The sequence below is a fragment of the Sminthopsis crassicaudata genome, chromosome 5 (genome assembly GCF_048593235.1).
Source record: "Sminthopsis crassicaudata isolate SCR6 chromosome 5, ASM4859323v1, whole genome shotgun sequence".
Classification (NCBI taxonomy): domain Eukaryota; kingdom Metazoa; phylum Chordata; class Mammalia; order Dasyuromorphia; family Dasyuridae; genus Sminthopsis; species Sminthopsis crassicaudata.
The window spans coordinates 34,111,994-34,138,142 of NC_133621.1; the positions used below are offsets into that span (position 1 = coordinate 34,111,994).

The 26,149-nt window shown below is 45.5% G+C and overlaps 1 protein-coding gene across 2 annotated transcripts in view; it reads left to right on the forward strand.

The window, feature by feature from the left end:
- The window catches only part of RFTN1 (raftlin, lipid raft linker 1), a 175,668-nt gene that overhangs the window by 125,599 nt on the left and 23,920 nt on the right, over positions 1–26,149 (forward strand). For both annotated transcript variants that reach the window (XM_074270108.1, XM_074270107.1), the window contains exons 6-7: positions 4,709–4,915; positions 14,324–14,439. In XM_074270108.1, coding sequence (XP_074126209.1) covers positions 4,709–4,915; positions 14,324–14,439 — 323 coding nt within the window. The remainder of the gene's footprint in view (positions 1–4,708; positions 4,916–14,323; positions 14,440–26,149) is intronic.

The window sequence follows — 26,149 nt, forward strand, 5'->3', positions numbered from 1 at the left end:
CACAGTAAAGGCTCAATCGTCCATTCCTCCTTTTTCCTAATCCTGGAGTCTCTGGCTGTTTCCCCAGAAGGCAGTTTCTGGCCTCGGCCTCCACAAACCAGCCCCCCTCGGCCGGCTCGCTCCCTAACTTTACTCCTGGGGACGCTGTGATTGCTCCTTCTCGGCGAGCTTCCTCCCTCGCTCCTTCCCTCGCTCCATCACTCCCTCCTTCCCTGCCAGCTTTTTCTACTTGCTCTGTTTGCAGAGCGTTTAGGTCTTCCATTGGGGTCCCCCCAAGGAGGGTTTAAGTGTTTTCACTCTCCCTCTGCCAGGGCACCTTTTGGAGGCTAAATCAGCAATCCTAGCAGGCCTTTCTATGGGGGATGCTGCCCTCCCTCCCCCTCCTCACTTAATTCATGGGCTTTGTGGGCTGGATGGAGGCACAGAAGGGGAACGTCCTTCTCTCCCGGGACTGTGTTCGTACGTAGAGCTCCCATCCCCAAACAGCACCTGCTCTCCCCCCGCCACCTCCAGGGGCTGCCCCGCTGGCCGGGGCTGCGGTTGAGTACTCGTGCCTTCCTTGGGTTTTCTCCAGAATTTCACCCCATCTCACAAAAGTACTTCTGGTCCTGCTCATTGACTTTTATTTCCTCATTGGGGGGGAATTTCCTCATTTCACTTAATGGAAGAGCTCCCCCGGTACTTCCCAGCCCCCTCGGAGCCCTGCCCTCCCTCCCCCAAGCCTTTCACTGGCAGCTGTCTCATTTGTGTCCCTGAAGGGCTGGGGTCCTTCCTCTTGGTTCCCCTTTCGAATGCTCCCATCCCAATTCTGCTTTCACTTCAGCGGCATGGGATGTTTCGGCGAGTCCCGCGAGATGCCTTCTTGATTTATTGTAAAGTGAGGGGCTTTGGAAGGGCTGGGGCGGGGGTCATGCCGAGGGAGAGAGGAAGGAATCCTCCCAGGGGCATCTGCTGGTGGAGAGCAGCCCGCCATCTTCCTCCTCATCCTCCCGCATCCTGCCACATCTGGGCAGATACTTTGCTATTATAATATTAATTTGAGAAATAGGGAAACAGGACTGGTTTTTCATGGGCTTGGAGCTGTTTATTTTTAAAAACCAGCACATGGGTGAGTAGATGAAAAACTTGACAGATTTTCTGCTTTCTGTAAGATAAATTCAGTAAAGCATCTGCACGTAATCTGTGACTGAGAGCCTGATTCTATGTATGAACTGTGAAGCCCGAGAGCTGAGAGAACACCCCGGGAAGGTGGAGTCAGTGGATCTTCTCGAGCTAAAAATCCTACTTGGGCGTCAGTCACTCATTCATTCTTTTCTGCCCAGTGCAGATCTGTGATCTTCTGCTCTCAGGCTGAAGGCGCCGGTCCTGGTCTGGTTTCGTTATCTGTCAATCAGGAGGTTGGATGAGATGGCTTCTGAGGGTCCTTTTACCCTTTCGAACATAATGTTGAATTTATAATCTCTCTAGGTATCCCCCCCATTCTGTTACTTCTGTACACGGGCCTTTCTTTCTGGAGATATAACGACATTATCTCAGTTTCCCAGACTTTGGGTTATTCTCAATGCTTTTGTCTCCTTCGCCCCAAGGATCGAGTTACCAGCGGTCCACATCTGTTAACTTTGCCTTTGTAGCATCTGTTGTTGTTAACCTTACCCAGAGTTTAACGTGGGGAATCTCCAAATATAACTCTCACGTTGCACAAATGTGGGTTCCCGGGGTTCCCAGCTCCTGTAAATTACTCCCAGTAACAAATATATATCGGATAGAGAACATATTTCATTGGACTCCACAAAACTGCAAAAAGTACAAAGGATTCACAGGAACTCCGAAATGGAAGGACCCCAAACTGGCTCAGACCGTCCCAGTAGTGTGTAGTTAGCACACTTGAATTCCCCAGCTAATGGGTCTCACTTTTCCACCCAGGTCCCCGAGCCCTTCTGGCTTAACACCGCTCTAACATGTGGGCTCTTTTCAGATGGGAACTAAACTTGGGGCTGCTTATGGGGTCATACCTTAACACCTTTGGCCATGTATACAAACACATGTAGCTTATTCCCCTGGATGGCCATTAATTGCTTTTGAACCATTAACAGCTGTACTCTGGGGGGAAAGGTACAAGGGAAAAGGTAGGAAGAAGCCCCACTCTTAAAAGAATCACTGCCAGAGTCTAGCAGAATTGGGGGGGGCTCCCAAGTGTCTGAGCATCTTCAGAACCGCCTCCCTTAGTTCTTACTTAAGATTCCTTCGTGGCACCCCCAGTCCTTGGGGTTCAGTCAGGAGTCAGCCCTCTCAACGGACAAGCGGAGCCCAAGTCAGGAGGGAGAGATGGGATGGTCATTCTCCCAGCTAATGCTCCTTTCCCTGCAAGCTCTTCAGAGCGCATCGAGGAGTCTCCCTGTTCAACCTCCTCGCGTGTTGGGGTGAATCGAAGGTGGCCACGGGCCGGGAAGGCAGGTCTGTTACAGGCCGGAGGAGTAGTTGGGCTAGGAAAGTAAAGTGCAGGATGTCCTGGAAAATTCCCAGCAGCCCAGAGTCACTGACAGGTGTCGGGGTAGTGTACTTCAGGATAAATGCCTCCCGGCAAATCTGTTTTCAGAGGAAGGAGGGACCGAGGAGGCGGCAGAATGGAGGGACTTATAAAAGAATCATGCGCTCGAAACTGGGTTTCTGCAGACATTTCATTACCCCCTCCTGCTTGTGAAACATGAAAGTCCTTCAGTATTTCCTTTTCCTTCCTGAAAAATTTATTTTTGTCTCTGGCTGCAATCCTCCATCCTCCCCGGTGAGGAATCAGGCGGGAGACTGAGTGTGCCGCGGTGGATTTATGTCTCCTCCGGGCTGCCTCGCGCCCCCCGGCGTCCCCGGCCGCTCCGTGGGAGCCCCTTCCCGTCCCGTGTGGCGTGCGTATTGTCATCAGGCAGTCGTTCCGCTGGCGCGCTTCTCCGGCCCGTTTTAGCAAGGCCGTCCTGCCGGCCTGCCCACCTTGCTGAGAGACGGCTCTGTAATCCGTCCTTGTGAAAAATACTCCTGGCCCCCTTTATCCAGGTGGTCTCAGAAGGTAACAGTCACTTATGTAGAGTCTTTAGTCTGAGGCCTGAGGTTATGTGTGTATGTATATGTAGATACACACAAATATATATCTCTCTACATATGTAGGTATGTCTATCCATCCATACACACACTCTGTATAACATTACACATATCAACACATGTGTTTGTGTATAAATACATACACAAATACACATGCATTACATGTATGTGCATCTTTATAGGAACGTAGAGCTTAAACACAAACAAAAGATCTTCAGGGCTTCAGATCCATCCCCTCACTTTCAGATGAGGAAACTGAGGCACCGAGATTAACTAACTGACTTGTTTGGGATCATTTAGCTAGTGCGTATGTGACACAGGATCCGAACTCGAGTCCTTCTGACTCCAAGTCCAGTGTTCTCGCTGTTATTTCACGCTGCCCTGTTTTCCAGTGACCCCATTTTCTTGCCTGCAGTTCAATCTGACCTAAACCAGTCCAGAAGCATTCTGTGAAAATCTCTTAGTGCTTTACAAAGCTCTGTGATAGATGGGGGGCTGGGGGGGTGCCCAGACAAAGAAAAAAAGAAGCTTAGCTATAAAGCATGGCCAACAAGTATTTCTCAGAGTGGCCGATAGTGTTGCCGTAGGTTGGGGTTTCTGTTAGAGATCTCTTCCAGATTCTTTGGTCCCTGGGAATTCGGAAGGATGGGGTGCCGTGCCCCCTTTTACTACTCTCAGCTACTGCTTAGGATTATTATTTTAAGTTTATTTGAAAAGAAGGGTGGGGATTTTCTCATTATTCCCCTAGATATTTTTGGAATCCAAAGTGCATTCCAGACTCGCTCGTACAATGAGGGCTTCTAGGACCGGGTTAACTTTCAGAGCTTGGCTCGGTACATTACTATAAAAATAGACCTTGGGACTTTGATTATCATTCCAGGTATTCTGCATGCGAGGCTGTTATTGCTAAGCCATGTCCTGTAGCACGTATTTCAGACGGGAGAGAATGGTGGTTGTCAGTTATGATTATTGATTCTTGAGAGAGGAAAGAAGCAAAAATAGAGTTATAAATTAAATTTTAATTAAAATAGCTCAGCGCTAATTCCCCTCCCCTTCCAGTCTTGATCGTTTGGATTGACCTGCCCTCTGATCCAGCACATTCATTTACAAATGTGCTTATTTTTGCTTATTGATGATGTATTGATGATGGTTAGAGCCCAGGAAATACCGCTGTAGCTTATAAATGCAAAGTTCAGAAATACGGAGACTTCCTAGCATTGAAACAGTGGGAACAGTATTTTCCCTCTTTCCCATATGGCTTGGAATATTTGCCCTTATTTATTAAATATTATGGGACTTTTATAGCTGGAAAGGGACCTGTGAGGGATGTGACTCCTCTAATTTAAGGATGACAAAGCGGAGGCTCACGTTAGATGCAGGTCACCTGTGTACCAAAGAACAGATCTGAGATACCGAACCGGGTCCAGCACCAAAGGTGGAGGGAGACCGACCTCCTCACCCTATAGAGGAGACACCGGAGATAGATCCAAGATGAAGGCAGCTGGGAGCCTCAGTGAATAAAGAGCCAGGCCCTAAACTCTGCCACCACTTTTCATTTCATTTTTTCACTTTTCATTTTAATTTTCTCCATTCTTCCCTTCTCTCTTCCCGTGAACAGAAATGGAGATTTTCACCATTTTCAACAAGCCAAAGAGCCAGCAGCAAAAGTGCCGACAGTACTACACCGTCACCATCCCGCTCCGGGTCTCCAAAAACGGACGGACGGTCAACAGCCTGGATGCCAACTGGCTGGAGCACATGAGTGACCACTTCCGCAAGGGGGGCGTGCTGGTGAACGCCATCTTTTATCTTGGAATGGTAAATGGTATGGAATCCCCCCATTTGGCAACACAGCCTTCCTTTTAATTCTGAGTGTGCTTGCTGAGCAAATACCTTTGCAAGTCAGCAAATGCTCTGAGTTTTATTTCTAATTAACACGTTCCAGGCAACTTCCCTTGAAGCCCAAGCCCTCGCTCAGTGTGAACTCCTCCCGGAGCTGCACAGGTGTCTCCAAAATGACAGCGACACATGAGTGACTAGATTGCATTGATGGCAGCGTGGGCCCTGGGTTGCTTTGAAAGGCTTTTAAGGAAGATTATTCCCTGTGCCTGTTAATTACCCCCTGGGATCATGCAGTTCTGGAAGTGCAAATTGTTTGTAGACACTATTACAGCTTGCGGTAGCAATGGCAGCACCCTGGAATTAAAAGCGGGAGAAGAAATGGAACGACCCAGATTCTTGGGGTTCCACTGGCATGGACGTGCACCCTGAAGCCCGGATCTGATTGAATCCGGTGCATTTTAAGCCCACCACAGAGTGCTGTTCTCGAGTTGGTTTTTATAAAGCTGGCAGCTTTGACTCAGAGTTGGAAGGGAAACGTGCAGGGTCAGAAAAATGGTCCAAGGTGCCTGGTCAAGCTGAATTGTTCTCTCTGTTCATTGTGGGGTGTCAACCCAAGAAGGATGTAAAAAACAGTTTTACCTTTCAGGTTGGGGCATGAACACGTCACGCTTCCATTTCTGTGACCTTAGGCCCATCTTTATGTCTTAGTAAATAACAAAAAGAGAAAATTGCACTAAATGACCTTAAGGTCCACTTCAGCTCCGACACTCCTTAGGCAGGCAATGTAGATGTTCCGTTAGCTCTGCCTTTCGTGATTCTCTTACACTTAGGATTTCCCTTAGTTCAGACACAGCCTGAGCTCAGAGGAACCCTGCCCAGAAAGTTGATATTGTATTTAATATGTGGAGGAGCCAAAAATCTATGTATAACCAAAGCAGTTCTGATCAGCAAGGCAGCACACAAAACCAAGAGTCCCCCAGGGTTTTAAAGGTTGGCAAAGACTTCGTGGACATCATCTCATCAGAATCCTGTGAACTGTTATTATCCCCATTTTTCAGAAGGAGAAAATCGACGTCCACACAAGTAACAAGCCTTGCCCCAGATTTCCGTCTTATGTGTGTTGAATTTGAACTCGGGTCTTTCTGACATCACTTCATTGCTTCTCTATCACACATCCTGCCTTAAACTAAAACAAGTTCCTGGAGCAGAAACTTTAAATTCCAAAGTTTTTTCCCTCTAAAACTGTGATAATAGTTCTTCTGTCCCTAGTAGTAGTAGTAATAGTAAGCATTTATACTGTGCTTTAAAGTGTGCAAAACACTTTACTTACGAAACCTCATTCAGTCTTCATGATTACCCTATGACACAGAGGCCTGGAGTCAGGAAGACCTGAGTTCAAATGCAGTCTGCAACACTTACTTATCTGTGAGCAAGTCATTTAACTTTTATGCCTCAGTTTCCTCAGCTGTAAAATGGGGATAATAATAGCACCCAGGGATGTTTTTGAGGATAAAATAATACATTTATAAATACTGTGCAAACCTTGAAGTGCTGTATAAATACTTCTTGTTGTTTCTATCGTTATTCTGTTTGGAGTGGGGATCTTCCTTGCCTGCATCTCTTTATCCTGTTGTCTCTCTCTCTCTGTCTCTCTGTGTCTCCTTCTGTCTTTCTCTTTCTCATTAATAAAAAGCCTTCAAGATCACCTGTTCATTTTATATAAGAGGATATAGCCCCACCAATGTCACTTGATTCATAAATGATGGAATCTTGGATTCAAGCTCAGATTTCCTCTTTCTTACCTTCCCAACTCTGCCATAGCAGCTGCTTTGAGACTTCAGAATAATAATGTACAGAATGTCCTTTCCCCAAATTTGAAAAAAAAAAAAAAAGAAAAGAAAAATTAATCATAATATGTTCATGTAACTCACACTCCAGTTGTGAGATGGTTCCTAATGAGATAATTAGTGTCCCTGTGAATCAACCTGGAACAGCTAGAAATGTGTCTGAAAGCTGTTGGTAGTCCAGAGAAACATAATTTTTGAGTCTTTATCTCACATTCATGCTCCCCAAAATAAAGCCCATAAGAATCATTGTATATTCCAGAGATCTATCAGTCTGTCAGTAAGCTGTGGATAAGGGCTCACTATGTGTCAGGAACCGTGTTAGTGCTGGGGGATGCAAAGAAAGGCTAGTTCCTGCCCTCAAGGAGCTCACTCTCATGAAAATGTTAGATAGAAAGAAAAAAAAAAGGCATACATAGGCAGACAGAATAGATGGATAGATGGATGGATGGATAGATGAAGCAGATAGATTAGAAAGATAGGCTAGATGGGAGGATGAATTATAGTAGACAGGGTAGATGGATGGATAGGTGATAATAGATAAAATAAAGGGACGGATGGAGGATATAAAAGAGATAATGGATGGATAAGTGGTTGTTGTGGTTGTTTGTTTGTCCTTCATTCTTCAAGAAGACCATGACATCAGGGAGGTGGTGCCATGACATGCAAGTGAATTGGATTTGAGTGAGGGAGAGCTGGGCAAGGTCAGCTGCCTCACTTTCTCCTCCAGAGCCATGTTGCAATGGTAAAGTATAGGTCAGGATGACTGAAGATGGCCCTAACTCAGTAGATGGCAGATGGATGGATGATGGGAGGATATAAAAAGATAGATAGATAGATAGATAGATAGATAGATAGATAGATAGTAATCAGTAGGAAAATGCTAGCAGTGTGGGAGGAGCTAGGAAAGGAGAGAAGAGAAAAAGAAGAAAGGAGGGAAGGCGAGAGATAGAAAGGAAAGGAAGTCTAAGAAAAGGGATGAAAGAAAAAGAGAAAGAAAAGAGAAAATAGAAAGGAAAGGGAAGGAAAGAATGAAAAAAGAAAAGAAAGAAAAAAGAAGAAAGGAAAGGAAAGAGAAAGAAAAGGAAGAGAGAAAAAAGGAAGGAAGGGGAGATAGAAAGAAAAGGAAGACTAAGAAAAAAGATGAAAGAAAAAGGGAAAGAAAAGAGAAAATAAAGAAAAAGGAGAAAGAAGGAAGGAAAGAACAAAAGAATGAAAATGAAGAAAAGAGAAGGAAGGAAAGGAAAGAGAAAGAAGGAAGGAGGGGAGATAGAAAGGAAAGGAAGATTAAGAAAAAAAGGATGAAAAAGGGGAAAAAGAAAGAAAGGGAAAGAGAAAAAAGAACAAAAGGCAAGAAGGAACAAAAGAATGAAAGAAGGAAGGAAAGAAAGAAAAAAGAAAAGGAAGGAAGAAAACAACAAAGGGAAAAAAAAGCCACTTCCCCTGCCCTTAAGAATCTTAATGTGGGAGACTAAAGATTCTGGGATTAGAAAGCCTAAGGTAAAGAAGAAAAGGTACTGAGAAATAGAGAGGCAGAAGTAGGTGGGATTTGGCTTTTTCTTTACCTCCTCGGTAATGCCTGAGCTGTTAGCTGTTAGCGAGTAATTGGCAGGCAACCTGGTCCCATTCTCAGGAATCAGTTGAACGGTGATTACATTTGCAAGGAAATTACGAGTTGATATGACAACTATTTTGCACTTGGTTTGGTTTGTGTCGTCCCTGTAATCAGGGTGCAGCCGGATTACGGCTCTGTATTGTCATCAACTCAATCACGAAGGATGGAGGAAAGGATGGCAAGGAGGCTTCCTGAGAATTAAGGAAATCCATTCTGTCTTTAGCCCCCTGTGTAAACATTTCTGGTGACCTGAATTCATTAAAGAGGGAGTGATATTAAAAAGCAACAACAAAACCCAGCACACATTTATATCTACAAAAGCCTTAGTGCATTGACCACATATCAAAGAGCTCACGTGGCTCTTAGAAGCACAATAGCACCGAGGCCCGCCCCACCATTAGCTCTGGAGATGGAAAGACTGAATATTGCCGGGGCTACAAAAGGGAGAGCCTTCCCCTTGCAGACCACACCTCTCGGGTTAAAATGGGAAATCTCCTTTCCTGACACCCTTCTTGTAAATCCTTGGCTCAAAAAGGCCAGGTGGCATTTTGCCAAAAAGAAGGCCATCAAATATTTATACAATAACGGGGCAAATGGCTTCTGGTACCCAGTAGGGAAGCATCTTTACCTTAATAAAAAATGCAGTGATAATGGAACGTTTTCTGTAGATGGAGGGTGATTGAGCCTTCTCTGCTTTGAGCTTTCCCTCTTCAAGATATAGGCCTGCTGATGGACAAATATAAATAGAGGCTCATTAAAATGAGGTTATCTCACTTGTGAAGGTAAGGAGAAAACAAGATGGAAGAGGACAGCCGGGAGGGGCTCTTAAAGCCCAGCCGCCCCTCTCTTGGGCTTCATCAGCGGGTCTCATTCTGAAATGCCTTCATATGGAGGAATTGGATGGGTGAGTCAGCATTCTGCACTCAGAATATATCCTTGAGGGAATTGAAGGAAAAGCACCGCTCCCTTCCTTTCCTTCCAGGCCCTTGTTGTTGTGAAGTCCTGTCTGACTCTTAGTGACCCCCATTGGCGTTTTTCTTGGCAGGGATACAGGAGGGGTTGGCCATTTACTTTCTCCAGCTCACTTAACAGATGAGGAAACTGAGGCAGACAGGGTGAAGTGACTTGCTCAGGGTCACGCAGCTAGGAAGTGTCGGAGGATGGATTTAACTCTAGGCTCTGTCACCACCTCTCTGCCAAACAAGCCCTTAGGACAATATAAGCCAACTAGGGGCTATTTGGGTGGGGAGGGTTGGGTGGGGCTGGGGACTGGAGAGCCTTTTTCTGACCCCTGGCCAATCCTGGAAATCTTGTTATCTTGAGGAAGGAGTATCTCAGGGAATGGGGAGTTGGTCTGCCCATTGGCTTGATGGAAAAGGGATGGGAGGCCATGTGAGTGAAGACCAGTTTGTTCACAATGGAGAGTGAGGGAAGGGGGTTAATAACTTTCCGGTTATTAGCTTTCTAATAGCTTTCTAGTTAGGTTGGAACCAGGTTGTTAGCCCCCAAAGAGGAGTTTCTCTTTGGTCCAAGAAACAATAGGGAGTCACCCTAATTTACTGAGTAGAGAGATGATATGGCTGGTCCTCCACTTAAGGGAAACCCTTTTGGCTGCGGGTGGGAGGGAGAGATTGCGGTAGAGAATTCAGATAGGAGACTGTACTAGTAATTTGGGATTAAGGTCTGAGTTAAGGCGGTGGCTGTGTGCATGGAGACGGCTCCTAGGTCAGCGATGTTGTGGAGGAGGAAGCAGCAGGGTCGAGGGCAGCTCCTTGGGTAGGTAGGGTGAAGGTTAAGATCGAAGGCTTGGAGAAAATGGAGGTGCCCTTGACAAAAACGGGAAAGCGTAGTGGAGATTCTGACGGCTGTCTTTGAGACGCCCGAGGGGCATCGTTTGAACTTTCAGGTTGAAATGAAGCAGATTGCACCACCCCAATCTTCAGTGTTTCTCTAAGATTTCAAATTAGGAAATAGACAGTAATCTTTCTCCTTTCAGTCTCTCATGAACACATTCACCTATGTATACCTGACCAGTATGTGTTACAATCATATTACCAATATGTTCCCCCCAAAACACTGAAGGAGTTCATACTGTTAATGTCTTTTGTAAGAGAATCCTACAAAGTCTGCCTATTATCCCCAGAACAGGTATAATGCGCCACCTGTACCTGTATAATATAATGTTAACCCAATGCTCATCACCGCCTTTGCCATCACGGCAGGTGAATCACAGCTGCTTCCCCCATTTTTTAGAAGGGTCCCCCTTATTAGCACATACTGGGTCGGTCTGTCTGTCTGTCTCTGTCCCTGTCTCTCCACCATTTTGGTCTACTGCATCTAGTGGCTCATGAGTGATTTAGCCTCTAATTCCTAAATCCAGAATAGTCTAGCTCATCCTTGTTACCCTAATTAACTATTTATTTAATATCTGCCGAGTACCTGACACTGAATTTGGAAAAAGTGTCTGAGATGACGCTCGCAGAGACACAGAATTGGAGAGTTTGGAAGGGGTCTGACCTGCACCCCACAGGAATCCTCCTCTGCAAATGGAAAAAGTCATCCAGACATTCCTAGAGGTCGCCTGGGGTGGGGATCCCTAACTTCCGTCTACCTCGGTTCCCTTAACCGTAAAATAGAACATCCACCTCCCGGAGTTGTTGTGAAGGATCAAGGGAAGTAATATTTGTGAAAGTGCATAGTACTTGCATGTAGTAGCTGCTCTTTCCCTTTGCTCTTCTCTGTGGAGCCAAAAGGAATAGAAGTCCATTTCTTCATCCAAAGGACAGCTCTGCAAAAATCTGAAACAACTATAATTTCCTCCAGCAGCTGGGAATCCAGCTGCCAGCCTGTTTTTATATGGTGATGAGCTCGGAATGATTATTTTTTACAACTTAAAATAAAGTAAAAATCATTCCTTGCTCACAGACCGTACAAAAAGAATTCCCAGGCCAGATTTGGGCCCCCGTCGTTAGCTAACCCTTCGTTCAGATAATAGTGACTTCCCAAGCCTTGATCATGAACTGACTTATGGGGGTTAGATGGGGTAGAAAATTTATGAGGATAAATCTAAGGCCGCAGCCTTTGGGACTGGAAGGACGGTGACAGACAGAGGGAGGCTTGGAAGATGTGTATAATAATATATGTATAATAATATATGTATAATAATAATCATAATACAATGAATTCTGTTTTGGACACATTGAGGCTACGATGCTGCTCAGATGGAGATGTCCACAGAATAAAACATCCACGTGTGGGAGGAAGACAAAGATGATGCTTCTATAAAGGAAATGAGGAAAAATCGGAGGAAGTTCAGAAGAAAGCAGGGTCACAAAAAGCAGGACCTAGCAAAATGCATGGCATACAAGAGGTGCTTAATAATTGTTGACTTGCCTTGAATCGCCCTTGTCCAAAAGAAATTGTTCTTGGTGCTCAGTTCTCTGCTGATGAGTCTCTGAAATTTGGCTCCTCCCAGAATACAGATGTTAAAGACATCATGTCTCCCTCGCTAAAGCTTTACCTTTGTGGGAGCCCCGCTCTGAGAACCCAGAGACACGTACGCATCCCAGTGAAGCGCCAGAGTGGGGCTGAGCCTTGGCGTCCACAAATGGTTTGGACAAGTTATTACGAACCAGACCGTAGCTCAGGTGATATTTTCAGTTTGTTAGCCGCTAAGTAGGTATGGATCTGCATTGGTGGAGGGCGTTTTTTTCCTGGAATTCATTGGACTAGAGGGGCCTCGGTTTGTCCATCTGTAAAATGGGGAGGTTGTGAGGGCTGGCCTCTCTTAGCAGACTCCAAGTGGTCTACAACCTTTGTACACAGAATAACAGCAGGAGGTACAAAGTCCAATGAGAGAGAGAAGTATTTATTGAAGGAACAAGAGAGAAGGACATTTCCAGGGGAGGTGGAAGGAACTAAATGCGCGCATCTTTTCAGAGGGAAGCCGAGAGTGGATTGATGGAAGTGAAGAAAGGAAGCAAGAACAGAGGCAAGGAACACGTGGGGAGCAATGAGTCCCTACTGAGGCCTGGAGGACGATTGTGGAAAATAAGCATTTATTAAACACCCGTGCTGGGGGGCACAAAGAAAGGTAGAAGATGGCCCACAGGGAGCCCCGTTGTAATGGGGAGGACAGTGTGCAGATTACAGGGATGATTTAGGAAATATGCCATGCTTACATGAACTGATGCTGAGTGAAATGAGCAGAACCAGAAGATCACTGTACACTTCAACAACAATACTGTATGAGGATGTATTCTGATGGAAGTGGAAATCTTCAACATAAAGAAGATCCAACTCACTTCCAGTTGATCAATGATGGACAGAGGCAACTACACCCAGAGAAGGAACACTGGGAAGTGAATGTAAATTGTTAGCACGACTGTCTATCTACCCAGGTTACTTATACCTTTGGAATCTAATACTTACTGTGCAACAAGAAAATGGTATTTACACACATATATTGTTTCTAGGTTATACTGTAACACATGTAAAATGTATGGGATTGCCTGTCATCGGGGGGGAGGGAGTGAAGGGAGGGAGAGGAAAATTTGGAAAAATGAATACAAGGGATAATGTTATAAAAAAAAATTACTCATGCGTATATACTGTCAAAAAATTTTTTTATAATTATAAAATTAAAAAATAAATAAATTAATTAATTTTTTTAAAAAAAGGAAAGGAAATATGTCATGGACGTGGAAGGTCATTTTAGAGGGAAACACTGGAGGGGGCGGGGAACAACTCCCCAAAAGGCTTCCTGAAGGAGATGGGGGGGGAAGCCAAGAGGTCGAGGTGAGAACATTGGGCTTTCCAGTACACTGCAGTGAGAACCCTCGCAAAAATTTTTGTAGTAAATATTTTATTTATAAAATCAATTATTGTCAATATTTTCTGGTAATGCTAGAAATAGCTACAGGACCCCGTTACACTACAGATATCTGTAGTACTGCGAATGCATCGTACTATAGATCCCTGTGGTCCTTTCCTTCCTCCTTTGGTCTCTTTGAGGGTTTAGGATTCTTTGAGTGTCATTGGATTTAAAGGGGGTCTGTTGCTTCCCAGAATGACCATACTAATTCATGTCTCCACCCACAAATAGGGAATAAATGTGCCTGCTTTCCCACGGGCCCACCAGACGTTTATCTTTTTCCCTCTTTGCTTTGGCTCCTCTTCGGGGTGCTGTTGAAGATTTTGGGGTAGGGGAAGGACGTGGTCTTTAACTTAACCCCTTGCTTCATCCTACTTGGGGGTCCGTGGGGTTACCAGGTAGGCTCGCTTTCTCAGGGGTCTCACTTAGAAGGCCTGGAGAAAGCATTTTCATGGGGATCTTTGAGCTTCATTGTTATCTGACCTTTTAGTAACACAAACATGGAACACAACCAACTTCAGCTCTTGGCACAGGGAAGCTTTATCTGTTTGCTTCCATGGCTACGTTAGCCTGTCCCCTCCCCTCACTTCCTTCCCCAAGCGCTGACATGGGTGAGGGGACCGTTTCTGAAAAGGGTTTTGTTTTGTTCCGCGTGCCTCCATCCAGAACAGTGGGGGGAACCCCCTTCCCCAAACCCCATTTTAAAACTGTTGCCTTTCAGTGACTTGAGTTTTCCCCCGGTTGGATTTCTCTCCTCTCCCCCCGCCCATCCTGAGGTTGTACTCTGAGATGGGAGGTAAGCGCGTGAAATCAAGTGGTGATTGCTAACAATGAAATTTTGGCTCATAAAATCAAGGATATTATTCAAAACTGCAAGATAAATTAGTCTCATTCATTCTGATGGGGCTAGACTCTATGGCAGTGTGTGCTTTCCTTAATTAACACGCTGAAAAGATGGTCTGATTGAGATTATTAATGGATGCAGCGAAAATTCTGCCGCTTCTACGGCTTCTGCCACGCAGTTTACAGAAATACTTTTCTTTTTCTCCCCCCGCGCAGATTCCTTACACGGCCTGACAGATGGAGTATTCATCTTTGAAGATGTTTCCACAGTAGAGAACAAAACCATACAGGGCTACGATGCCATTGTTGTGGAACAATGGACCGTCCTGGAAGTGAGTGTCATTTATGATTTCTCTTCCTTTGTTTGTTTGTCCCTGAATTCTGTTAGAGAATTTTCTTAATGCTCTTTTGGAGGCTGATCCTTCAGCTGTTTTTCAGCTGTTTTCTTCTCGTGGAAAAGCCTGAGTGTGGGTAGACCCCCAAACCACCCCTTCGACCCTCCATTCTCTTCCTTCCCATCTACCCCTTTAATGTTGATGGCCCTGAATTTACCCTTTCTGTATAAGAAAGTCGTATCCGACTCCAAAAGTCAATCGGAATTTACTTAGAAAGCACCAATTATGTGCTGGGCAAAGTAGCACGGTAGAAAGAAACAATATGGGTTTGAGCCCTGATTTTCGATATGTATATGGATCCTGTACAAGATATCTAACTTTTCAGGGCTCCAGACAACTCTGCGAGACTATTTAGGCCCCAGAAAAGCAGTTGATGTGCATTAAGTCATGTCCTAACCCAGGAGGTACCACACCCATGGCCTCCCAGGCTCTGGGGGTCAGACCTGCCCTCAAGGGGCTTACCTTCTGTCTCACATCAGGACTCTGAGTACATAGTCTGCCTTTCACATTCTTCCTTTACTCTTCCTCAACATTTAAAAAGTTTTACTTGGTACTCACGAAAGGCAATCCATCCAGAGACAGAGACCCATCCAGACTCGGGAAGTCCCATACAGGGTCAGCGCCCCTAAACCATTCGTGTCCATTTTACAGATAGAAACTGACTCTTGGGAAGGTACCGAGGAGGATGTAGGATTCCCCCTGTGCCTCCCTTTGCCCCTAGTCCGGAGGCTCAGCATCCCCGTGGTGAGCGACTCCATGGTGGTAGACGTGCTAGACACAGTGGAAGTGGGCGTCAGAAATCGTGCTCCGTTTTGGCGGCTGCTGCGGAGAAATCACATGCAGCCCCCTCCCCGGGAGTCTGAAGCGAGGATGTATGTTTAAACATCCCTGCTGTACTGTAAGGAAGCGGCTCTAATTTTAGAAAGGCACTGAGTTCTTAAAACCAAGGGGTGATAAGCCAGTGACAAAGCCAGCATCTGGCTGTTTCCATGAGGAAGGAGGGCTGGTCTGTGTGGAGCTGCCGGTCCTGGAACGGGCCCCAAGCAGGCTGAGACCAGCGGCCGGGGACCGTGCGGGGCCCAGATGCCCCAGTGAGTACCTGAAGGAACCAGGCGGGCGCCACCCAATCGGGAAGAACCCGGCGTCGGGAGGGCCTCCGCCTTAGCCACCTAGGGTAGTACAAGCCTAATTTTCTCGCATCTGCCCTTGAAATGAGAGGCAAACAGAGGTTGTTGAGCCCTGGATCAATTTACCCACTTACACAGGCTGAGCCTCAGCTTCCTCACCTGTGAAACAAGTGGAAGGAGACAATTATAGCAATAACTGTCATTTATTTGTACAGCACTTTATGTACTTAAAAATATTATCCCTTTTGAGCTTCAGAACAATCCTGGGAGGGAGATGCTATGATGATCCCCATTTACAGGTGGGGAAACTGAGGCAGGTAGGAATTATTGAGTATTTGAGCTCAGGTCCTCCTGGCTTGAGGGCTGCTGCATTACCTGGAGGTATAAATTTTTGAGGCAGGGCTGAGATGTTCCGCCTCCAGGCTTTGCTAACTGTCACCCAAGGGAGACGCTTGAGCCCTACTCCAAATTGAAAAATCAGGGAGGTGAAGGAAAGGGCAGATGAAGGGTCCATTTGAGAAAACCATTTGTTCCGTATTTATCCTATTAAAGCAAAGCCAAACCTTCTTCTTTCCCGAGCTTTGTCAGATGTCCTGGGATCCACCTGGAGGAGCCATTCTTTATTCTCCCCCTTCCTCTCCTTCCCCATCTGAAGAGACTCGAGCGTACGGTTTAGTGGCAGGGAGCCCACGAACGAGAGTGGGCCCGGCCGGGCCAGGTGTGCAGCCCCAGCTGCCTGAGGGTACAACCTGGCCTTTCCCTTATTAAGGGAGAGCTCGGGGCTTTGCTGAGAACCGCCAGCAGTCCCGTACTCCACAACCGTAGGGAGGGGCTGTTCTTTCCCATGCTCCTTCCCATGGCTTTCTGCCTTTATGTGAAAAGGGGAGAAAAGACCCAGCATTGCAGAGCCACAGAGATGGGGTTTCTAGGGGATTCTGGGATCGTGGAGCGTTAGAGCAGAGCCGGGGCTTAGCTGTCCCTGTGAGGAACCTCCGAGGAGGGGCCCTCCAGGCTTCTCTGGGATGGCCGCTCCACTGTGGGAGAGCTCAGAGTTTTGGGAAGTTGACTCAGAAAGCTTAATTTTGTGTTTAAGGTTGTGCCCCGTCTAGTCAGTCATGCGTCTTTTCAGGTGACGGCCCCTTAAGACAGCTCTGTGCCCCCGGAGAAGTCTTCCCTTCTGTAGTCTGAGGACTGTAACCTTTTTCATTGAACAGATGAGGAGACTGAGTCACAGAGAGAGGAAATAGCAGTTATAAGCAGTGGTCAAGATTGACCACTATTAATTAAGACTATTGGTCATAATACTCTTTAAACAATTTTATTGTTGTGGTTGCTCATTTTTCAATTGTGTCTGACTCCCCATGACCCCATTTTGGGTTTCCTTTGCAAAGATACGGGAGTGCTTTGTCATTTCCTTTTCCAGCTCATTTTACAGATGGGGAAACTGAGGCAAAGAGGATGAAATGAGTTTCCCAGGGTCACATGGTTCGTATCAGAGGCTGGATTTGAACTCATGTCCCAGCACTGCGGACCACACCACCTAGTCGCCCATAGCCTCTTAATACTCTCTCTATAATATGTTTTCCACTGCCTTTCTACTCCTGTTAATTTTTACACATTTCTGCGTCTTAAGTGACCCTATTATGGCGAACCTCACAGGAAACAATTACTTTAGCTGATTTTTCACAGGAAACCTTGGAAACAAATGGGCATAAACACTTTCTAATAGAGCTGGTTTTTCAAAAAAGAGCTTGCTCTTAACATATTATTTGATATTTAGTAAACATTTCATCGTGCTGGGCCTAGATTCGTAGTCAGAGTTGGAAGGAACCCAAGCCTGACCCCCATTTTAGAGATGAGGAAACTGAGTCCGGGAGAGACTTGCTGCAAGTGACCCACAATGATCTGCTGCGGGGGTGGGACGGGGCGTTTGTCTGATTTTCAGGCAATGGCAATAAAAGTGTCAGTGAATAGACCTTCAGTATAGTGGTCTGGAACATTCTCAAACCTCGCAAAATCAAAATAAGAGGGAAGCAGACCCCACCCAGCTAGGAACATCCCCCGCTGGGCTCGCCAGATGGCCCCCGCTCTTGGATTAGCTTTCTGTCGTCCCAACAAAAAAGGTGGGGGGTGAAAAGCGTCCCCTCTCCAGCTCCCATCGGCAGCTGGTGGTCAGGAGGAGGTGACCACTGCTTTCCCCATGACCACTGACCTCCCTCAGCTCTCACCCAGCTGGTGGTCAGAGGGAAGTGACCAGGTTTATCCCTTTGCATTCTGGCTAAAACTGACCTCCCTCAGCTCCTATTTGCAGCTAGTGGTCAGGAAGAGGTGACTGGGTCCATCCATTTGCATTCTGGTTGAAACTGCTTTCCCCGTGACCACTGACCCCCCTGACTCAGCTTGTCTCCCTGCCCACAGGAAGTGCCTGACCGGCCTTTCTCCTGAGAATACCCTTCCTGTTTCCTCTCTGCCTCATCCCCCGCTCCTCCCCGCTCCCAGCATCCCCTCCCCTGTGGATGGACTCATCCTGGCTTCACGTGTGTCCCCCCTGACAGCAGTACCCCTCAAAAGCCCCCTCACGCCTCCAGATACAGCCTTGCTTTTCCTGCGGGAAGCCTTTCCAAGGCCTGCACTGGTCCAGGGTCTCCCCAGGATGTCACTCCAAGACATATACCCGTGGACTTCTACACTGGAAGGGACGTGAGGCGCTTCTGGTCCCGACCCCGTTATTCTAGAGATCAGGAAACTAGCCAAGTTCGTGACTGCCTCACGTCCCTCAGAAAGTCAGGCTCCAGTAGGATGGGAAACGAGCTTTTCCCAGCCCCGAATTATTTGGTTCATTCATTCATTCTTTGATTTATTGCTTTTGCAAGACAGTCGGGGCTGAGTGACTTGCCCAGTCACACAGCTAGTTAGTGTTAAGCATCCGAGTCCTGACCCACTGGGCCTCTGTTATTTATTTTTAATATTAGTATTGATTATTATTGAGCTGGGGAGAGGGCAGAATCCTCCTACTGTTTCTCAGTAGTCAGGCAAGAAAGCAAGTATGAGGAGGAGGTGTAGAAGAGGCCACTGGGGACTGGGAAATGGAATGAAATGCTTATCTGTAGGTCATTCGTGATGTCATTTCAACTCTGGGAGGGTCCCAGGATTTTTCTTATTTGATATGTTTTTCTTGAGTTTATAGACCAAAGGGAGAACATTAAGGATAAACCATTGGGAATGGAAAAATGTATCCAGAGAATGTTTTTTTTTTCTCCTTGTTTATGCAAGACGTGATTCGTGACCTATTTGGAGCCTTTTTAATTAGTTTTTAAAAAAGCAACAAGGGTCCCTTAATTGTTCTGAAAACGTTTATTGTTGGTATAACTGTTGGTCGGTGCGTCAGGGAGTGCCTTCTGCCGCTGAGGCAGGGTAATATAAATTCTGTATAAATTCTTCACTGCTTTCCACTGGCATATTTACATTTTCTCTCAACACAGACTGTTCAGTGTTCTTGTCATCTTCCTCCATGGCTTAGCTGAACCCTGGTTCCATAATTCTATGTTTTTCTACTTATTTTCATTTCTCCTTTCATTATTTGTGTGTATATTACCCATTAGTTGGTTCTTAAGAAATTGCTTTTGCTCTTTTTGATGTAGCCGTTGAGATCATTCCAGTATTGCATTCTGGTTTCTTTTGGTGTTTTTGTTTTTGTCTGTCTCTTTGGTCCCTAACATCTTTTCATAATATCAGGCTTTTTCTTTGGATTTCTCATTGCTTTCTGGCAACTTTTTCATTTCTTATGAGAATTTTGGACATTTTCTTTCTCGTCAACATTTCTTTGATGATTTTTTTGAGAGGATTCACAAGAAGACAGGGTACTCTGCACATTCTCATCTTCCCAAATAGCTTCAACCTGTAATCTTTTTCACGTAGTTTTCCATATCTACTTTTTAAATTTCATCTTCTCTGCCTTGGGAGGTTGAGTTTCTATTCCCCCCATTATAAAAATTAAGAAAAAGAGGGACAAAGTCGTGAAGTTTACATAGTTAAATGGCAGACCTTAAATTGGGTTGTGGGTATAAAAGAGATCAGAGAGTTTAGTACATTTTAAGGAAGGGACTAGCTTGGAGATGATGGTGTTTTGGGAAAGTGTCTGATCATGGCACGTGCATGGGATGGAAAGTAGAGTCAAGGAGACTGGTTAATCATGCTGTGAGTGATGAGGGTCTCTCCTAGAGCAGAAAAGGCAGGACTGGAAAGGAAGGGGGAAACCAAGAAATTTTTTGACAGATTAACTAGAGCAGATGACAGATTGGGGGCAAGGGGATTAACTGAATAAGCCAGTTAGCATTGACTTCATCTGGCCTGTGTCAACACGGTCACATTGGACGCCTTTATACCCACGTAGGTCCTGGATGAGTTATGGGCTCAAGTTGGGGCAACTCTTGCAAAGTCGCTAGTTAGAGAAATATTTATCGAGTCCCCACTACATCTGAGCCCTGTACAAACTGGATTAATAAAACAACGTCAGACAGGAGGCATTAATTATCTTTAGACTCGAGGGAAAGAGTGTAGCCATTAAAAATGAACGCCCTCCCCAGGTTCTTTTAAGCACTCATCAATAATTTTATTTAGTTTCCAAGCTTCCTGAGGAGTGATGAAAGGCCAAAATCAAGAGTGAGATTTTAAGACTCTTAAAGGCACCTGGTTACTGTTATATGAGTCGGGGACTATAGAAGTTTATATACAGAGATAGAACACGAGGGGAACATTTAATCCCTTCCTCTCTTTTAATTCATGAGGCACCTGAAACCCAACGGGGTTAAGTCATCTAATGTATCAGAGGCAAGATTTGAACTCTGGTCCTCTGAATAAAGGGTGCAAAAATTGCCTTACATAAGAGAGGATAGAGTCAGGAATTTGGTCTTCTAGACTCCAGAAAGTTTCCTTTCCTTCCCGTTAATAAAAGTAATGCACATGAATATGTTCATTCGTATTTAGAATATGTCATGATGATAGGCAACAGATTTTTTTAAAGCCTAATGACCATCACAGAGCTTGAATTTTACATTTTAGCTAGTAAACACTTATTAAGCACCTACTGTGTTCCAGGAATTATGCTAAGAAAGAATCCCTTCCCTCAAAGTGGCCACTGAGGATGTTTATGCGGCCGCCAGGTTATGGCAAATGGGCTGAGGGGCGGAGACAGAGTGGGAGTTTTTGTTTTTACTCTAGTCCGGCCTCCCACAGTCTAAGGGACAGTGAACTGGCCCCTATTTAAAAAGTCTGAGGACCCCTGTCTAATAGATAAGACATAAAAGGAGGCTAAAAGTGGTGGTGGCAGGGAGAAGAGATGTTGCAAGAGAAGGCACTGGGGAATGGGCCACATGATGGAGTCTAGGCCAGGGATACAGCTGGTGGGAAAGTAAGGCTGCCGGAAGCCCTCTTTAAATGGTGACCTTGAGGGGACTTGTCAGCACTGCCCTCCAAGGAGAGGTTATTGAGGGGATTGGTGAGGCTGAAGTATTAGCACTGAAGGGGTCTCATATCTGATGAGGTTTCCTGGGCCATGACGCTGGCGAAGTCCAGTCCAAGGAGTATCATTGATTTGCCATCCTATTTCAGAGAGGAGATGTTCCTGTAATAAACAATCTGAACTCTATTCACCATAATCCTTAACTTAAAAATAATCTTACTGAAAATAATGGGGCTCCATGAAGGAAACTTTTTAGTTGTTGAGAGAAGTAGGGAGAAAAGTTAGTGAAATAGATTTAGAAAGGATGAAGATATGTCTGTGACTAATATTTTCCACAGCCAATATTAAAGTTGAAGATTTAATTATTGACCACATTGGGGAAACGTTCACAATGAATGAAGGAAAAAGCATTTATTAAGCACTTATTCCGGTATAACCTGTGTGCCAGATGCTGGGATACAGCTAGAAAAAGCAGACATAGTCAGTCCCTGCCCTCCGGGAACTTATATTCTAGTGGAGAAAACCATGTGAAAAGGAGAGGAGACCAATGGAACGCCTGGGTCCGTGTTTCCAGTTCTGGCCTCGGGCCCTTTGCCACATTTGTGACTGTGCTTCAGCTTCGACAATGCAGAGCTTTACTGAACAACACGGAACCTTCCGAACTAATGTACCTGTGGTGAGGGCTGAGATAAAGCCCAATTAAGAGACTGCTTAGAGCTCTTGTGTAGCGTGGGGCAGAGTCGAGGGGCAGAGTTCGAATTTCACTGAAATTTCGTCGGATAACGGGTTCATGGTGCAATCTTGCCTTGATCTAAAAGATCCATTTCAGTCCTTGAAGTCAACCCTCTCTTACATGAAGATAAAAATTTCATTGATGTGAAATTCATTCTCTCCTGAGGCGGTCCATTCTGGGAAGTTTGTACACAGAAAATCAGTCAGCGAGCATTAATTAAGCACCTCCTGTGTGCCGGTGCTATGTTAACTGTTGGGGTTACAGAGAAACCCCTGCTAGTGGCAGAGACAGCATGCAAGCAGCTGCGGGCTCACGAGGTTCACATGGGATAAATGGGCAGAAGCCTTGGGGGACACTCACGTTTAGGGGATCAGGGAGGGCTGTGTGAATGAAATGGAAGTTTAGCTGTGACTTGAAGGAAGCCGGGAGGCAGAGAGTGGGAGGGAGGGCATTCCAAGACTGGCACCGGTGTCAGAGGGCCCGGCTCCAGCCTTGTCTCCGACACTGGTCTTCGGCAACTCTTCGGTGCTCACAGGATTCCTGAGAAAAGAAACAGTCTCCCTTAGAGTGGCGTCCCAGGTGGTCTGCTGGCCGCGCCTTTTCTCAGCATCCCACACTAGAGGCTGCTTTCAGACAGATCTTTCCATGAACCTTCAGGTCATTCCTTTGTCCCTCCTGCTTGTTGCCATCCTTACTGGGGCTCTGAACCAGAGCTTGTTGTCAGTCATTCAGCATGAATTAAGCACCTGCTGTGTGCCAGGCACCCTGCTAAGTGCCATTCCCTCTCCTAATAACATCCCCAGGGACATTGGATGGTGGCTGTAAAGCCCTGATCCTCCATTCTGGCTCTGTGATACTGGGAAAGTCACTCCCTAGTGTGACTGGGAGCTAGCGACTCTCAGAGAAAGTTAAGTCACTAAGAAGAAGCAGACCTGCCTCTGGAGAAGTTCTGTGTCCCGGGGGGTGGGGGTGGAGGGTGTGGGGGGGAGGGGTAAAGGCTCCTGCCCTGATGTCATGGGCCAGACGAATAGCCACCGACTTGTTGGGGCATTGTGGGTGAGAACGGAACAAAATGATGAGAGGGGCTAGCAACCAGATAATTCTAGGGCTAAGAGAATATTTCCCAAATAAGGATCCCAGGAAAAAGATGGTGTCTGACTTGGGAAAAATTCATAGACATAAAAGCCTTAACACGAGGCTGTGAGCACTACCCACCTCCTTATCCGGAGGGCAGGACCCCCCCATCCTCCAGTGCAGCTCCTGCCGCAGTGAGGAAACATTAGTTTTTAAGTCTACTTCCTCTTCCAGCTCATGTTCTCCTCTGACCTAGTTCTGAGCCTTCTCTGCCTGAGCAAAAAGTCTGGCTTTTACTGGTCTATATGTATTCCCCCTTCCCCCACCCCTATAGTATATAATCTTGAGGGCAGGGGATTTTTCAGGTTTTGACTTTGGATCCTTGCATTCAAAATAGTATCTTCCTGTAAAGTCTACCCAAACTTTATAAATGTCTTTATCTGACAACCCCCCCTCCCCCATCTAGTTTACAGTTAAGTTTTAATTTGGCCAAGCACCAATTTTCCTTCTTTTTACTGAGATCTCATGTTAAGAGTACGGCCAATATTCAGGCCAGCCATTATTCAGACCGGGACAGGGTAATTGGTTATTAGCATGCCCAGAATATGGAGCACAGATTGAGGCCATTTAACCCAGTTTCTTCAGTTAGAGATGAGGAAACAGACAAAAAGGCTAAATGACTGAAACCATGTTGGTGGTAGTGGTGGTAGTAGTAAAATAATAGCAATGGCAGTCGTAGTAGTAATTGGGGTAGTTGTTGTGGTAGTGGTGATGGTAGCTGTAGTAATAATAGCAGTAGTAGTAATAATAGTAGTAGTTTACTAATAGTAGTAGTAGTAGTTGTAGTATTAACAGCCAGCAGTAGTGGTAATAGTAATAATAGTAGTAGTTTACTAGTACCAGTAGCAGTAGTTGTAGTAGCAGTAGTAACAGTAAGAGTTTACTGGTAGTACTAACAGTAGTTGTAGTATTAGCAGCAGCAGTAGTGGTAATAGTAGTAATACTAATAGTAGTAGTTTACTAGTAGTAATAGCTATAGTTGCAGTATTAGCAGTAGCAGTAATAGTAATAGTAGTAGTTTACTAATAGTAATAGCAGTAGTGACAGCAGCAGCAGGAGTAGTAGCAGCAGTAATGGTTCAGTAGTAGTAGTGATGGTGGTAGTTGTAGTATTAGCAGCAGCAGAGTAGTAATAGTAGCAAAAATAGTAGTAACAGTAAGAGTTTATGGTAGAACTAACAGTAGTTGTAGTATTAGCAGCAGCAGTAATACTAATAGTAGTAATACTAATAGTAGTAGTTTACTAGTAGTAGTAGCTGTAGTTGCAGTATTAGCAGTAGCAGTAATAGTAGTAGTTTACTAGTAGTAATAGCAGTAGTGACAGCAGTAATGGTTCAGTAGTAGTAGTGATGGTGGTAGTTGTAGTATTAGCAGCAGCAGAGTAGTAATAGTAGCAAAAATAGTAGTAGTAGTAGTAGTAGTAGTAGTAGTAGTAGTAGTAGTAGTAGTACTACTACTACTACTACTTTACTAATAGTAGTTGTAGTATTAGCAGCAACAGTAGTGGTAATAGTAATAATAGTAACAGTAGTAGTGTAGTAGTAGTGGTAGTATTTATGTAGTGATTTAAGATTTACAAAGTACTTAACAAATGTCATATTACTTAATCCTTCCAACAACCCTGGGATGTGGTTGCTATTATTTATCCCCATTTTATAGATGAGGAAACTGAGGCATATAAAGGTGAGACTGGCTAGGTATACACAACTATTAAGTATTTGAGGTGTGACTTGAATTCAGGTTTTCCTTACTCCAGGTCTAGCACCAGAGGCAGAAGGTGGCCTAGGGAAGGGAGCACTGGACCTGAGTGCATCAGTTCTTAGCCATTTACGAGCTATGTAACCCTGGAATCCCTGCCTCAGTTTCCACATCTGTGAATGAAACAGTAACAGCCCATACTCCCAGGTTTGTTGTGAGGAGATATATTTTAAAGTATTTAGCACAGTGCCTGGCATACAGTAAGTGCTACATAAATGCTTCTTTCTTTCTTCCTTCTAGTACTCTATCCATGGGGTTACCCATGTGCCCAGTAAGCAATTAGAAGATTTTGAACTCCAAATAAACAATGCCTTATTTTACCTGACTGATTCCCGTTTGATTTGCCACTTTCTCCTCCTCCTCCCAAGGGGAGAATGCTCAGATGGCGAGGGCATTGGGATTTCATTGGCAGGGACGGCGCCCCTTGTGGAGGGAGCTCCATTAACACAATCTCAGTCTGTAACTTAACCGATAATTCCTAGGGAGGCCGATTGAGACCAGAGGATTTGCTGTGGTTGCTCAGCCATTCCGTGTCAGAGGCAGGATTTGAATTCAGATCTTCCTGACTCCAGGCTCATCACTCTCCCCGCCATACCATAGTGTTTCTCCTGTGGGAAAAGTCCTTGAACAGCGACTTTCCCCCCTCAAATAGGAGACAAGGCGCTCCTCTCTTTTTAGTTCTAGGCTAAGAGATTGTTTTGTTACTGAAAAATAAATAACTCTACTTTGATCGAGGCAAAGAAGAGGGGCTTGGCTGGCCATTGGTGAGAAATGCTGCCCGTTTCATTGTTTCCAGGGCCTGATAGAGGGAGCCCACGGTGCCGGCGTGGATGTCCGGCCACACAAGAGGCAGGGGAGCATCTTCCTGGCACGTGGACAGCCAGCTCTCCTCCCCACAGAAAAAGGCCTCTCCATGCTCCCTCAACACTCTAACCTGGGAGTCTGGGTGCTCGGACTTCCTGAGGGGCTCCTGTTCTGCCTGGTGAGCGGCTGGAGGCTGGCACCCTGATAGTGGAAGGGTGGAGCCACCCCCTCCCCACTGACCCCCCCACCTCAGAAGGATGAGGCTGATTGGCCATTCCTAGAGGTCAGTAGGTTGTTCTCTGATGGAGGGAGAGTCCCCTGTCTGTTATGTCACATGAGCATGTGCAACTCGCGGAGGGCAAGGGCTGTGCCAGCCCTTGGTATTTACTTTACCCTTCAGAATGAATAGAAAGGAAAAAAAAAAACAATAGCGAGAAAAAACCTTTGCATTTATCACTTTTCAATATGTGGAAGATATTTGGGAAGACTAAGAATCCAAAGGATTTGGAAAAGGAGAATTAAAAAACAAATGAGTCTCTTTCCTCTTTTTGCCGTGTCTTTCCTTCTCTGCAATCTAAGAATTATGTGACTCGAAGGCAAAGTATGCTAACATAATCAATTATTAAAAAAA